General features: G+C 40.8%; 1 protein-coding gene across 1 annotated transcript; it reads left to right on the top strand.

Moving 5' to 3' along the window:
* Positions 1-1,909: 1,909 nt before the first annotated feature.
* Positions 1,910-15,951, top strand: LOC110989964 (signal recognition particle receptor subunit alpha homolog). Its single transcript, XM_087142554.1, is given in 12 exon segments — positions 1,910-2,444; positions 2,721-2,863; positions 3,164-3,248; positions 9,841-10,084; positions 10,350-10,435; positions 11,684-11,768; positions 12,440-12,612; positions 12,992-13,205; positions 13,503-13,588; positions 14,043-14,097; positions 14,100-14,215; positions 14,546-15,951. Coding segments are annotated over 9 exon segments (972 nt in total). The 5' UTR covers positions 1,910-2,444; positions 2,721-2,863; positions 3,164-3,248; positions 9,841-10,056; the 3' UTR covers positions 14,675-15,951.
* The last annotated feature ends 449 nt before the right edge of the window (positions 15,952-16,400 follow it).

Below are 16,400 nucleotides of genomic sequence, written 5' to 3' on the forward strand. Positions count from 1 at the left end.
CCAGTTCCATGGCTCTCAGGATATTTTGAGTGTATAACTTTTATTCGTGAGCTCAATGGACATATTTCTGGCCTAAATACGAGGGTGCACCCATAAAACTGGTTGCTTGAAGCTAGTGCTCACTACAATTAACCCTGGGGTTAAAAAAATACGAGGTTCCATCGGGACAGATCATAGAAGTAATTATATAAGTCACCAATTTGTGGCCTGTAGCTTCAAACTCGGGGCATTTTGCTAACTAAAACCTAAAACTTGTGGACCCGGCTATTTTGCACAGAGGGGACCATTATATACATGTACATGTATATATACATGTACATGGTCTGACTAAATGTGGCTAACCCTTTTGAAGTTCAGAAGAAAACTGCAATTGGCTTAAACTTCAGATGGCCAGAATTAAAGTATAACTTTTTGAGTTTTATAATAAACGTACTCTTTCCTATTCTTAAGTGGAGAGAATTTGGAGTCAAAACCAATCATAAAACAACGAAATTTTAGAATTTTCTTATAAAGAAAAAGAAACATCTGGTAGAGTGAACAGATATATCCACGGCGGGAAAGTTGGGTGCATATTGTACAATGAGTGTAAATAGATTCAGAGGAGGATGAAGTTTGCGGGCTGGGATGTGTGGTATTTTTCCTCTTTTTTCCAGCCAAATAATTTCATACTCTCAGAAACACTTGATCACTCCTGCAATATCGTATCTAATTTTTTCTTTGCATTTATTTTTCCTGCATTCCCCAGACACATCAGCCAGAAGTCACAATTATACGATTATTACGATGTTTGATCATCCGCTTCAGGTGGTCAAATTTCATTGTGTCGCAATCATCTCATCTTTTCCTCATTCCTCAAGTTCCTCATTTCTCCAGCTTCCTTATTACATGTCACATCATCACATCAAGCTCTCTGGTGATATGGTCTTTGAATGAGGCAATAATCAACTAAACAGTGCATATAATCAGATAAATTATGCCGAAATAGAGGGGCGATATAATTGATGACACACAGACCAATTGATTTCCGTGTGTAGCACACTTTGTACATGCAATTATATTCCATGTTGTTGTACAACTTCACTTTATAGCAGGTGGAAAATACCTCCCTTAGAACAAAGTCGCTGTATAAGCACTTGCAACTTACACGTGAGCCCACCACAGTGTGCCCTGTTCTCATTTGAACAGGCATCCCCGGGCCGAACATTCCCCAGGGCTGCCCCGGGGTCAACCTCCCCCCCATTTTTTCACCCCCAGTTCACCCCCGAGTCGTTTCTCACTATTCTTCTCAACCCCCTTTTAGGGTGCCGACCACTTATTCAAGTGAGAGTTTCTGGCCAGCTCATCAACATTAAAAGTGCCCCCACAGTATCTTTTGAAAGAGGAGATTGTTTGGCCCCCAAAATTGTGACGTTCAATGTGTGTGTAAATCCTTGCCAAGATCAACTCCCTGGGTCTTTGAGCTTTATGAGAGCAGAAGGGCTAAAAACTGCGGTTGGAAAATGGTCCTAAGTGCCCGAGAAAGTTGAGGGTTGCCACTTAATTTAAAAACGGGTGCAATCAGACTTCGGAAAAATCACTTTGGGGGGGGGTGGTTTTGTTTTGTGGGAATGATTAAAAATGTAATTGTTTAACCCACAAAAAAATGAAAAGAAATTGAAAGATAAGTGACCAGACAAGAATATCATTGGGGTTTCAGAAATCTCAGGGATGTTGGCGTGCATGTTATTGGGCCCTGAACAGTGCTGATTTTACACTGTTTTCAATGGGGCTTGAATTAGTGGACTGTACCCTTTGTCTCGCTTTGGGGTGGTCCTTTCTCACTTGAAACGGCGCGAGTACAGTGAGTTTATCGCGAGGTGCGCTGGCGTGCTTTTTGCATTACCCAGAAATCTCCCTCGAAAGCGTGCGACGATTTTCCCACAATGCATTGTCGATAACAAGCATGGCGTCTACTGCACTGGTTATGATACAGGCGGCAATGTCACGCTCGAAGCGACATGTGATTTTCTGTTTCATTCCTTAGTTGTCAGAAGCCGAAATCGACGAGAAAATGATGTGAGACGAGTTATTCAGCGTCAACACTCAGTTTTGCGGATGATGATTCGTCGTCGGCGAAATTTTCGCTTAGTATTTGCATTGTAATCCCCCCCTGCACGAACTCACCCCTGCTCATTTCCCACTACCCTTTTAGCCTCAGGGCAAGCGACCAACCCCGGGGATAGCAGTTTCAACCCTGGTCCCGAGTAGGGTTGAACTCGCCCCAGGGATGAGCGATCTCGGGGGTGGCGCGGGGTTGAGAATTTCAAGTGGGAATCGAGGCTTATTTTCACCCCCTTGTCACCCTGGGGTTACCTCTGTGATTTCGCCTAGTGAGAAAAGGCCTCTTTACTCCATCGTCTTCGGTAGACTCATCGGAGTCAGGAAATCCTACCAACCTAGCCAAGGTTTGCAGCCAACTTCTGGAAACTGTTCTTAAGATAGAGTCATTTTGAGTAATGTCAATTGCGAAGAAATAGAGGGTGATATGAATTGCTATCTATTGCTGTGGCATAAACCAGTCTGTTTTCAAGATGTTGGGCCAATCAGTCAAACAAAAAAGCTGTTGGTCGTCCCTTCACACCCACTATTTCACTCCCGTACTTTTTAAAATTTGTCCTCCAAAAGTCCATATTTGGCTTGAAACATCAGAGTGACAAGACAGTTTTTTCTTCAAATTTTAGGAAGTCTGGTACCCAGACCCATGCGGGTCAATGCTCATGACACACAGAGCTTTGCTTTGAGGGCAGAAGCTAGCTATATACATGCCTTTTGATGTACAAGCCGAGGCCACTCAGACACGTCAGATTTCAGACTTCAATCTCGGGTGCGAGACTTTTTCTCCAAAGATTCAACAATATCAATTCCATCACAACTTTTCTAAAAACAGGTCATTATATGCATTTTTTATTCAAAGTTAAATAATACCATCATGTCCCAGAGTTTCTTGTTACATGTAGTTGGTGCATGATTCTATGGACACTGACATGCATTTCACATGTGTCCTTAAATAGTTAACCAAATCCATGTGACGCTAAATTCAGTGGCATCACTGCCCACAGAGGAAGATCAAATTACTTTGACAGTAAAGGAAGTACTCATTAATGGATTGTGTTTTGTTTTTCAGGAGTGCAGTGGATCCAGTACTTTCAATCACAGCTCCTTTACACTAGTAGTACAAACTAGACAACAAGTTTGAAGTCATTTTTGAGGTGAGTGTGGACTTTTGTTGACTTCCAGCAAGCCGCCCTCTTTACTCTTACCTCTGTTTTACCTTTTCAATTCTACATTTGTATTGATTTGTTCCATTTACATCTGTTTTCTTTCTTCGCCATTAACATATGGGAACTCCTTCCAAAGGTCTCAGGAAAACCTTTAAATAGTAGGCTGGATGTCTCACATTTCCAAGTTTTCAAGGACCTGTGTTTTTTTCAAGAGTTTTCCAAATGTCAGGATTTTGTTTGTCATTGTCACTGTTGATCCTTGCATGGCTGGTGGAGTTTTTGTCATCTTCCATTCGCAACCCCGGATATTCCGTCTTTTTTGGACATATTAAAAGTAACCTTGAATCTCAAAATGGTGTGGATGTTATGTATTTTTTTTTTTAATGGGTGAATGTGATGTTACATTTTTGATACTTTTTAGTGGTTTGCTAAGACTTCGCACACACGGTAGATCACACAGTTTTTCAACAAAGCAGCGCAGAACCCCCCAAAATGTACACGGGTTGAATTTTTCCAAAGGAAGGACGATGTGTACTGTCGTATATTCATGGATAAACTTGAAAAAATTTTGTTTTTTACAGCTAAAGAAAAATCCAAACAAAAAGTACATGTAGAGCAAATAGTAACTGTATTTGATTTCTTGTTGATACATGTAAATATAACGACTGCTTAGGGCTTATACCGGTTGCTAGCTCTGTAAACACAATAATTTTTATAATGCTTTATAACTGTAAAGACGACATTGGATACCAACATTGGAATTTAATCTTGCTGTACATAAAATAAATGTGTGGGAAACGACTGACAAATGAAGGAAAAGGGAAGTCATGGAAGTATTTCTTGTGACCCTGCTCTCCCCGGGTCAAATACCGACTTGCTGTTTTTTCACTTCGCCCATTTGCACAGGAAAGAAAATGGCGAATTGTCTTTGAATGGTCCAGTCCACTAATTCAAGCCCCATTGAAAACAGTGTAAAATCACCATTCTTCAGAGCTCAATAACATGCAAGCCAACATCCCTGAGGTGTTCCACACAAAAATTTAATTATTATTCAGTCATTAATCTTTCATTTTTTTTTCAATTTTCGGGGGGTTAACCAATTACATTTTTAATTATTCACCCAAAACAAAACCAACCCCCCAAAAGTCGAAGTTCCTAAGTCAGCACGCAGCCATTTTTCAAATGGCAACCCTCTACTTTCTCGGTCCTTTGGGAACATTTTTCAACCGTATTTTTTATCCCTTCCACCCTCAGATGGAAGCCCAAAGAACCAGGGACTTGATCCTAGCAACGATTTACACAATCTCATCATTTTGGGGGCCAAACAATCCCCTTTTTCGAAAGATACTGTGGGGGCACTTTTAATGCTAATGAGCCTGGCGGAAATTATTGCTTGATTAGTGGACTGCACCCTTTATATACACCCATTTTGAAGGACCGCTCAGAAAATGAACTTTAAATGGTTAAGGATAAAGTGTAAACCTCAATTCTAAGGACAAAATGAAAAAAAAAATTAATCCATTGGCAATCTGGGGGGTCAAATGTTCAAGGTTAGCCTATAGCATTCTGCACAGTCTGAAACCAGCAAGACTACCTTTTCTTACTAGTCTGCATTATCTTCAGAAATGTATTGGCATCTTAAAGCTCTTTTTTGGACGAATGCAGGAGGGCTAGTGGGCTTGGTGGCAGGGTATATGTTTTAGTTGGTGTATTGTTTACACTCTACACAGTTAGTTAATTATTTAATCATTTCGCTTTCAATTCTAGGGCATCATTGGCCAGGGTTCAATTTGAAAAGCAAATATATGTAATGCTTTAGATCTAGAGAAGATTCTTCAGTCATTATCTGCATGGCCAATGAAAGTTTTACTCAAAAAGGCTTCACTGGAATACCCCCCCCACACCCAAGTGTGTATTTGCCTGCAATTGGGGACCCCTATTGTTCCTTTTTTGTTAGAACTTTTTTAGAAGACCACCAATATGCTTTGTACATACATGTAGTTGTCAATCGGGGACCCTCTGTCAATCGGGGACCTTATTGTCCTCTATTGTTCAGGGTCCCTGATTGAATGCAGAAACAAACTCACATACACAGCCACCCTCATCACCAGCACCACAAATAACATCTCGTTGTCAGGAGCGTCTTTGCTTGAAACATTTACAAAGGGGTGACTTCCAAAGGAGGAATGGAAATGGCTGCATTTTAATCTGTTACTATTACAATCTTGCAACTTAGGATCCGTTTAAAGCAATTAATGGCTAAGAATCTCCACACTGAAATGTGACCCTGACAACACACAGAAACAATGAGGTAACTGCCCCCATGGGATAGCAGCCTTTCCAAGTGGCATACTTACTGTATAAGGACACACACAGGCACAGAGTGACTATCATGTGACCTTCAATTGGAAACTTCAATTGACTTGGCAACCAATTCAAACAAATACCCATCACCATGCATAAAAATCAATATAAGTGACATATCAGTTATTGGATGACCATATTATTTCCAGCAACAAAAAGAAAAGCACTGATCAAGATACATGTATGTCATTGCACAATGGGTCGAGTTAGACGTGGAATTTTCAAGAAGAAAAAAACTTGGTTTCAAGCCAACCACCAGCTGTCTCCAAAAAAGATGCAACGTACAGCTCAAGAAATGGAACTGCCACAGTATGTTCAACCAACATATGAGCAACTTGAACTGGCTGTTCCTAGAGACAAGCAAGGATTTCTCAGGCAGGTGCTTCCAACAGCAGAGACCAAGAGCAGAAATGTGATGTTACTCCACCCAAAAGCTGCAGAAATGACTCCAGTTGACAAGCTCCAGCTCAAGGGTGGAAAACCAAAGCACTCCCAGCCCAAGAGTGGAACAAATCACCAAGGAGGATACCGTTTTGTGAACATTCAGTCCGCAGTACAGCTAGGTGCACATGCTACACTTGACCATCAAAGATCACACCCCGAGTGTGACGGTGTTCCAGAACTATTGCTGGAGGAGGAATGCAGAGGTTTGGCTGTATCTGAAACAATGCACTGCCAAAAGTGCGGATTTACAACACAACGCCAAAAACTATACACGGAAATACCTCACCATGGACCTGAACGCCACACTGCTACTCTGAACATGGCATTTCAAGTGGGGCTCTACAACACTGGCATCGCAGCGACAGGTGCAAGGAGGCTCTTGACAGCTATGGTCACATGTATTGCCTCACGCAGTGGACTGCAAAAGATTTCAGAAAAGTGTGGTGAAATAATGACTCAAAAGAACGAAAAGGACATGGCTGCAAAGAGGAAAATTGTGAAAGACATTCACGAGATTCAAGGGTTTCCCAGACAGAGTCCGATTGCTGTTGAGATGGACAGGCAGTATAATAACCCACTCAAAAAACTCAAGAAAAAAAACTCCCTTTGTATCTGCCACACAAACTAGAGACACAGTGTGCGAAAATGTGACATCTTCAAAATATGTCGTTATGTACCATCACGAAAACAAATTGTGCAAGAACCGAGAAATGAGAACAGCCAAAGGACAACGCACAAAGTGCCCTAACCACCCAGGCTTTACGGCTACCCGCCCTTCACACTTCAATATGGGAGACGAGAGAGCAGGGGGACAACGATGCGCTGAGAAACTTTTGCAGAGCGAGGAGCCCCTACTGGTCAACAGTGTCACCACTGATGCTGATGGATGTTTGGCTGCAGGCTTGAATGAGCAAATGAGGACAAGAGCTGGTTCTGAAACAGTGCAGCAACTAGATCCATCCCATTTGAATAGAACGGTTTTCTCTGCAATCAGTAAGGCAAATTTTAGTTCCAGTATGTTCCCTTGCAAAAGTGCCAGATTAAGACAGCAACTGCAAAATTGTTTTGCTAATGATATAAGCCATAGGACACAGGCCGAAGCCACTGCTATTCTTAACAAATGTAATGGAGAAGTTAGTTGAATGAAAACTATGGTAGCTAAAGCTTCAACTGCAATCCCTAAATGCTACATGGGAGACCACAGACTCTGCAGAAACGGTTCTCAAATCTGTAATGGTAATTATGGTTTCCCATATATGCCACGCACTACCAGAGGCAAACTGAATTTATCAACCAGCGATGAACTCCTTCTCAAACAACTTTTGCAGAAGCGAATTGGACATGAGGCATTAGAAAAAACAAAGTACGGCATGAGTACACAAAAGACTGAGTCTGTGAATCATGCCTATGGAATGACCAACTCCAAAGTATCACTTAGCTTTTCAAAGAATGCTGCAGCAAGAGATCACAGTGCCATTCATCTTGTTAACAACAGGCACGCAAATTCAATCATCAAGAAGTGCCAAGCAGCCGGTTGTCCCATAAGCAGCAGCTCACCAGCAGCTCGTGCTCTTGCTAGAATAGACAAAGAACAAAAACATTTTTAAAAAGTGCCCAGTCGCAGAACTATAGAAAAAGACAGGCACAATGTCGTGGCGAGAGATTCCATGCATACTATACTGCACAAGCCATGTACATGTATAATCCGGGGCAATTAAATCCCAGACCAAACAAGGAATTTCAAATCCCAAACCAAACAAGGAATTTCAAATCCCAGACCAAACAAGGAATTTCAAATCCCAGACCAAACAAGGAATTTCAAATCCCAGACCAAACAAGGAATTTCACTCCAAAGACAATGAACGCAAGCAAAATATCTACAACGAACACAATTCCTGTAAAATGTACTCGTAGCAAGTTTCTTTGCGGTTGGTGTCATTAGGGTTACATACCGATGTTAGTGTTGAACTCTGCTAGGGTTAGCCCCTGCTAGGGTTAGCCCCTGCTGGGGTTTGCCTTGCTAGGGTTATGCCCTGCTAGGGTTAGGCTTTGGACAGGCTCAAGTTGAACTTACATTCCTTACCACGGGCGCTTTGGGTTATTGCCATGCCCTGCACATGCTCTGTTCTTATGGCACTTTCTTCGTGCATTGTTGATTGCATGTAGTTCCAGGGAGAGGTGGTCAAAATTTACACACCAGGAATTGTGGCAAAGATGGCTTACATCGTACTCCCGAGATAACGTAAAGTTCTTGGTATTTACGATGTAAGCCAGCCTGTGTGCACTCATCCTTGTGTGTGTATTTGCCCCTGGAAGGAGTACATTTATCCTCCCGTAACTACCACCTCTCCCCTTGGTCTGTTTCACACATCCAACCCAGTGCCAGCAGCCTGTAGAACGCTTCAGTCGAGATTTTTTCTTCAGTCGAGCTAACATTTTAGCACACCAGGCATCACATTCATCATCCTCCATTTTGTTCTGAATGGAACAAAACAAAAAGATGTCTCTGATGTGTGAAAATCCACAAGACTGTCTTCAAAGACTTGCTGTTGTCTCTCCGCCACTGCTACAACTGCTGCTGACCGAAGAAACCATTTTTAAATGCCCGCCGCCATGAGTGTATGGAGGCCGCCATTTTGAAATATAGGGTACAGTCCACTAATTTAAGCCCCATTGAAAACAGTGTAAAATCACCATTCTTCAGAGCTCAATAACATGCAAGCCAACATCCTTGAGGTGTTCCACACAAAAATGTAATTATTATTCAGTCATTAATCTTTCAGTTTTTTTTTCAATTTTTTGTGGGTTAACCTATTACATTTTTAATTATTCCCGCAAAACAAAATCACCCCCCAAAAAGTGATTTTTCCAAAGTCTGATTGCAGCCATTTTTCAAGTGGCAACCCTCAACTTTCTTGGGCACTTAGGACCATTTTTCAACCATAGTTTTTAGCCCTTCTGCTCTCATATGAAAGCTCAAAGACCCAGGGAGTTGATCCTGGCAACGATTTACACAATCTCACCATTTTGGGGGCCAAACAATCCCCATTTTCAAATGATACTGTGGGGGCACTTTTAGTGCTAATGAGCCTGGCGGAAATTATTGCTTGAATTAGTGGACTGCACCCTTGATTTACTTAAGTGTTTGAAACAGCGCCACCAGGTGTCAAATAATATCCAGTCCCCCCCCTTACACTTGTCAACCCCCTCAATGAGATCTCACCCCCTACACTAAACATAACAAGCTGGTAATGGAGAACACTGTTTGTGACCTGTGTATGATGCCATATTTGTATCCCAAGTCATGCATTGTTTGCCAAAAACCTTTGGATGTGGCTTCAAGGTGACACGACGAGACACGTCAGTCAACAATTGATTTGTGCGAAAACACACTTTTGGACTTGACCAGAATAGCCTTTGATATAAAGATATCGAAAAATCACTAGCTGAACCAGCATTTGATTCTACTTAGTCCTAGGCCATAATGGGCTTCCAGAGCTATGGCTGCATCTATTATCTGCACTTTTCCCTGTACTTCCAATGGAGTAAAGATCTAGACCTAGCTCTAGACACCAGATTCAGATGAAGCCTTGCTTGTTGTGATTATCAAAGTTCAGGTTATAATTGGGTTTGTTCCAAAATGCCAATTTGTCAACTCAGTATGTGGCCTTTGATTTTTGCTTTTGTTGGTGAAGGTCACAGTTTATGGAGGTTGATATTCAATGAACTTTGCAAGAAATTGATATTAAGAACCATTATTCATTTTTCTCAGATATGTTTCTGGTTAGTGGAGAATGGCTTCGCTGTGCTGATTGCAGCCTGCGATACATTTTGAGCTGGTGCCGTCGAACAGCTGCACACCCACACTAGACACCTGAATGCGCTGCATCCAGCAGAGAAACATGGAGGGTGCTCTCCAGTCCAACTGTATGAGAAAGGTTATGGAAAGGATGCAGCTGGTATCGCCATTAAAGTCATTAAGAAGTACATGATTTCTTACTGGCTGGAAAAATATGGTACTTCATTTTTGATTGAACATGAAGACATGATGATGAATGTGATGTCATATTATTAGTTGATGGATTAGTTTACATGGCTTACTTCCTTTCTTAATTTTTTTTGTTTACTGATGGAGTATGACACATTTGTTCTTGGTCTCTTTTCAGATCTGCTTTGGAAAACCAAATGAGCTGACCTACACTGCCCTCTATCGATCATGCCCAAACCCATTACTGAGTGAGTCACGGTGTAACAGTGTAAATAATTTGTGTTTACTCCTAGCTCAAGATTGCCACTTTGATGCTATGTTGATCAACACAACTGGGCGGATGCAAGACAACGAGCCACTCATGAGAGCTCTATCCAAGGTGAGCTGTCCTCTTTGTTGTCAAGGTTTCCTGACAGGAAGCTTAAGTAATATAACTTAAAGAGAAGCTGCACTGGCAAGCCTTGGCTCCTTGAATTTTAGAATGTACCACACCCGTTTGATTCAGTGTAGCAAAGAATCTTTCCTTTGCTGATAGTTTTTCTTTCTCCTGAAACAGCTCATCAAGATCAACCAGCCAGATCTCATCCTGTCTGTCATGTCTGTGGGAGAGGCCACTGTCAGTAACAAAGTGCTAGACCAGTTAGTTTAACTGAGCCTTGGTGGACCAGGTTGTTCCAAAGCCTAGGAGCTGCACAAATATATGCACAGTCTCCAAAAGTTGCCTTAGTTCTACGATAGGGATGACTAAGGATCAACCTGTCCTGTGAGCTACGAAAACTGTACATATGTGACTGGGATTTAGGTGTTAGTAATTCTGAGATACAACCTGGTGCAAAGTCACACAAAGCCTTAAATGTTATCAAAAGTATTTTGAGTGGAATTCTTTGTCGAATAGGCAACCAGTGTAATTTAACCAACAAAGAGGAAACGTAGCAGTCTTTAGCAGAGTTGCACACAAGTCTGGCACAAGCATTCTGCACTTTCTGTAGCTTTGATATCTGAGAATTAGGAAGTCCATATAATAAACCATTACAATAGTCAACCTTACACATAGTGAATGCTTGAACCAAGGTTTCAGTACAAGTCTGGCTGAAGTAAATGGAAGGGGTATGTTAAAAGGAAGAAGACACATTGAAAACATAACACAGTGCAACATAAGGAGCGGTTTGCTTTAATTGAAAATCCCTAATCTCAACAGAAAATGTCACTTTGTCGAATCCAACAATTTGAGAGTTAACTGTATTGAACGTCTAAAACAATTTACTTTATTGTTGAGAGTGTCTCTCACCGTGTTTGACGTTGTAAATTTAATGTCACAAGTGCTTTGTCTGTTTCTATCAAGTCAAGTTTGATCTATTAGTTTGAAGAATGCCCAAACTCTACATTCTTAAAAGCTGTTGATTCTTAAGAATAATCCACACTTTACTGAATAGGGTGATGTCTCAAGAGGGGTTGAATTCGTTTGTGAACCCTAACAGTCCTCAATCCTTCAATGTTGGTACATTTTCCATACCCCAAGGGGAGTAGGTTTAAAAGGAAAGCACTGCTCCGATAATTATATTGAATTAAATTTAATTTGGGACAAACAATTTGATAATTGTTCCTTACTTTTGTTTTCAATTTGCAGTCAAGAATGTGGCCCGTGACATCGCTGAGAAATTGCGATTCTGTCTCTACCAAGCTGGAGGGAAAAATCATGGGAACCCTCAGCCGTAAGCCAAACATCGTCAGTACACAGGTCAAAGGTTGAAATCCCTCCCCAGCTAGCTTTTCTTTGCTCTATTCTAAAGCTTTGATTGGACAAAGTATCGAGATTTTGCGTGGTAGCCATCTTGCCGGGTAGTTCCACAGGGAAATCTATTTTGTGCATGTCCTGTGCAATACAAGCTCCGACCTTCAATATGGCAGCCATCATGCAAACCCTCCATACTATGATATCTTCAGATTTGGTGCATGTACATTTTTGTATTATGGCAAACTAGAGAAGGCGCTCCATGAAGATATTCTGGGAGTTTTAATTTAAGCAAGAGAGTTTGATTGAAAGACTGATACTTCTTTTGGTCAGTCCTTGGTGCCATTTTGTCCGCCAAATGGAAGAACTTTGATGAATTGGGGAAGTATTGAATGCTGGTTTAGATCCTTTAAGTGTTTTTGTTGTTCCTTCCTGTCGTAAAATTTCCTTCTTCTTGCTTGTGGCAAAAGTCTTTGAAATAAAGTCTTTTACTAGCATCTTTACTTTCTCTACTGACCCATGGTTCTATTTTTGCTTGCTGTCAGTGTGACCTCAGTCATCTGTGAAAGAATCAAGACGATTTGATTCAGTTCTTAACAAGCTTGTTTGGTTTTCTACTGACCTATGCTTTGATTCCTGTTTTGTTTTCAGGTGTAACCTCCGTCATCCGTGAAGGCATCGAGGAGTCCCTGGTTCAGATCTTGTCTCCGCGTCGTCGAATCGACATCCTTCATGATGCCATGGAAGCAAGATCTCGTGGCAAGCCTTACTCTGTGGTCTTCTGTGGAGTTAATGGATTCAAGAAATCCACCGACCTAGCCAAGGTGTGCCGTCAATTTCTCAAGTTGTCAAAATGAAAAGGCAGTTGAAACTTATGTGCATATTATGTGTTGAAATGCTGTAGTCAGTATGTGATTTATTGGCAAAAACTACCAGGAATTTACTTGATGCAAAACCGGTAAAAGGTGTTGATCGATTTGAAATAAAAAATCTACAGGTGTACTAGCAATGAACTAGCAGTTAATTTTACTTAGTCTTGAATTTGTCATTCTTGTTGTGATTATCAAACTTCAGTTTATCATTGGATTTGTGTAACAGAGCCAATTTATCAACTCAGTTGTTGAAGGTCACAGTTTATGGAGGTAAATATTCAATGAACTTTGTGAGCAATTGGTATTAAGAAGCACTATTTATTTTTCTCAGATATGTTTCTGGTTAGTGGAGAATGGCTTCACTGTGCTGATTGCAGCCTGCGATGCATTTCGAGCTGGTGCCGTCGAACAGCTGCTCACCCACACTAGACACCTGAATGCGCTGCATCCAGCAGAGAAACATGGAGGGCGCTCTCTGGTCCAGCTGAATGAGAAAGGTTATGGAAAGGATGCAGCTGGTATCGCCATGGAAGCCATTAAGTATGGTCCGTGATTTCTCATTGGCTGAAAAAATATGGTACTTCATTTTTGATTGAACATGAAGCGATGTGACTGCGTTTACAGATGATGTCATATTATTGGGTGATGTGTTAGTTTACATAGCTTACTTACTTTTTTCATTTTTTCTAATTATTGATGGAGAATGACATACCTGTACTGAGTCTCTTTTAAGATCGGCTTTGGAAATTCAAGTGAGCACATTTCCCTCTATCGATCATGCACAGACCCATTACTGAGTGAGTCATGGTGTAACAGCTTAAATAATTTTTGTCTGCTCACAGCTCGGGATTGTCACTTTGACGTTGTGTTGATCGACACAGCTGGGCGGATGCGAGACAAAGAGCCACTCATGAAAGCTCTATCCAAGGTGAGCCATCCTTTGTTGTCAAGGCTTTCTATCAGGAAGCTACATTGATACAACTGAAGAAAGGCTGCACTGGCAATACTTGACTCCTTAAATTGGTATGTACCAAAGAGAGGCCCCCTTGGCTCCTTGAATTGGTATGCACCAAAGAGAGGCCCCCTTAGCTCCTTGAATTGGTATGTACCAAAGAGAGACTGCCTTGGCTCCTTGAATTTGTATGTATCAAAGAGAGGCTGCTTTGGCTTCTTGAATTGGTATGTACCAAAGAGAGGCTTTCTTGGCTCCTTGAATTGGTGTGTAACAAAGAAAGGCTTCACAATCAACCCATTGCAATTAACAATTTATTTAGTTATAACATTAATTAAAGAGAATTTAAAACCCAGCTGTGATTTTAGTGTAGCAAAGAAAGAATCCTTTGGTGATAGTTTTCTTGTTTTCCTTTCTTCTCCTCAAACAGCTCATCAAAATCTACCAGCGAGATCTTGTCCTGTTTGTGGTAGAGGCCTTGGTTGGTAAGCAGTGGACCAGTTGGCCAAGTTCAACCATGCCTTGGCTGACCACTCAGACATGGACCAGCCCCAACTGATTGGTGGCATTGTGATCACCAAATTTGACACCATCGACAATAAGGTAGGTAGCTGTGAGCTATGACATTGTTACAGAGCAGAAGGACTGGGTACCTGACTGATGACATTGGGAACCAGACTCAAATTATGGGACCATTTACCAACAGTACAGATCTCTTAAATATCATGACATGTTTGTTGCAAATTTTTGTTCAGAAAACTTTTGAGATCAAGGATGTTTTGTCTGCCCCCCCTCCTAAATTTCCATGAGAAATGTTACCCTGTAAGCTGTTAACCAGCCCATGGATGGAAAGGTATTTTGCGAGTTATTTCACCTTTTTCTGAAATGAGTCACATATTTTGTGATTGTCATCCCTTTTGCTTCTCCCTGCAGGTTGGTGCCGCTATCTCAATGACCTACACCACTGGTCAGCCCATCGTCTTTGTTGGTACCGGTCAGACATATCGTGACCTCCGCAAGCTGAACGTCAAGGCTGTGGTCAAAGCTCTACTGAAAAACTAAGGTGTGCGACGTGGCAGCGAATCAACATTGTTAGAATATCAACGAAATGGAAGTGTGACCATCCATTACAAAAAGAATGTAAGATTTTAATTTTGATTTGTCAGGAGAATGACTGGCAACTTACTTATTATTTCTCATGGAACTCTCTTTCATTTGAAAATTTGTTGAATCTTTACCTAAAAATGCCAAAAAATCTTTGGACATTTCAAACAATAACAATTAACAATTTTGCTTTCTGCAGAGGAAATGGCCATCGTTTTTGTAATTTCAAAACCTGACCAACTTTCGTTCAGGCTGTCTGCATTTTTTTGCTTGGAATTTCAACAAATAAAAAATAAAATGCTTGGAAGATTTGAGCTATCAAAAGTGGACTTCAGACACTATCGTTTACCAAAATTTCTCTGAAATTTAAGCCAAAACACGGCAATAGTCAGCATCCAGATTGAAAACAGAAAGACAAAAGAATTTGTCATCAACTCAAGGAACAATGTTCGATCATAATGGCTCTTGAGTATAGATGCTGAGATCTGTTAAAAAAAATGGTCAATTTCAGTGTGTCATTATGCCATAATTATTGGAGCTATTATAAGGGTTTAAAACATTCACTTATATTACAAATTACTGATTTATCAGAAGAAATATATATCTATGTTTTATGGCAACTGAGGACTACAGCTGACCTAAATTTCTGAAGTTGTACGTTTATTTAGATGGAAATATGATTTTTGTTGTAGACTGGTGCCTGACTGCCGTTTATTACCAAAAGATGTTCTTGACAAGTCCTGGTACTAGCACTTGCCAGGTCTCGATATTTTAATTTTTCTTTTTTCGATTCATTTATTTATGTAAACCTCAAAGCTTCACAGGATCAGTGGTATTTACACTGAAAGTGCATAAATTTATTGAAATCATTCATGTTTTGTTTGAAAAAAGATTGGACTTGGTCATTACATTCTGAATTCCCTCTGTACTTTTATTTATTCTTTCTATCATGCAATTTAGGGAAAAAACCTGAAATTTATAAGCTTTGACAAAGGTGATATTGTTACATTTAAGTTGTTATCTTGCTGGTAATTTCTTTTCACTGTCCTCCTAATGTTTGTGAGTTTGATGTAACTTTCTTCAAACTCGTATTTGTTCTTTCCCTTGTGAATCATTTAAAGGTGAGGGTTGTTCAGAAGGAAGCCAAAGGCATTGTAATATATTATGACCAGAATAGAGATTGATTTGACTCGATCAGTATTAAATGACTTCTGAATAATGCCAAGATAGTTTAAGTTGAATTGCATATTTTTTAATTTCTCAGGTCGAGTTCGGGCGGCAAGTTCTTGGCACGGGTTTCTTGTTCTCGCGTCCGAAAGGCGGGAACACGACTCAAGAACGCTGTTCTGGGAACAGGATCACACACCACCTCCTTGTCAGGGTTTTGCAGGAACACACAGGAAAACTCGTGAGATTTTGATTTTTGAACAGCCGCAAAAAATATCGAGATGGCTCACAAAACCAGAGACAATGGGAAATTTTACAAAATTAACAATAATCATTTTCCATAGCAAAGAAATGAATGTTCCTTTTTAAATAGAAAAGAATTCAGCCCAGCTTTCCAAAGTTCACTCTGAAAGAATGTACATGGATGCCGCCATGATGCATGCAACAACCAGCAATAACTGGTTGTACGTTCCCGGTGTTCGAGCGGCCGACTAACGAACAACAAGTTGAGCGGTTT

The sequence above is a fragment of the Acanthaster planci genome, linkage group LG10 (assembly GCF_054643075.1).
Source record: "Acanthaster planci isolate LZ-2023a linkage group LG10, COTS_SCS, whole genome shotgun sequence".
In the NCBI taxonomy this organism is placed as follows: Eukaryota; Metazoa; Echinodermata; class Asteroidea; order Valvatida; family Acanthasteridae; genus Acanthaster; species Acanthaster planci.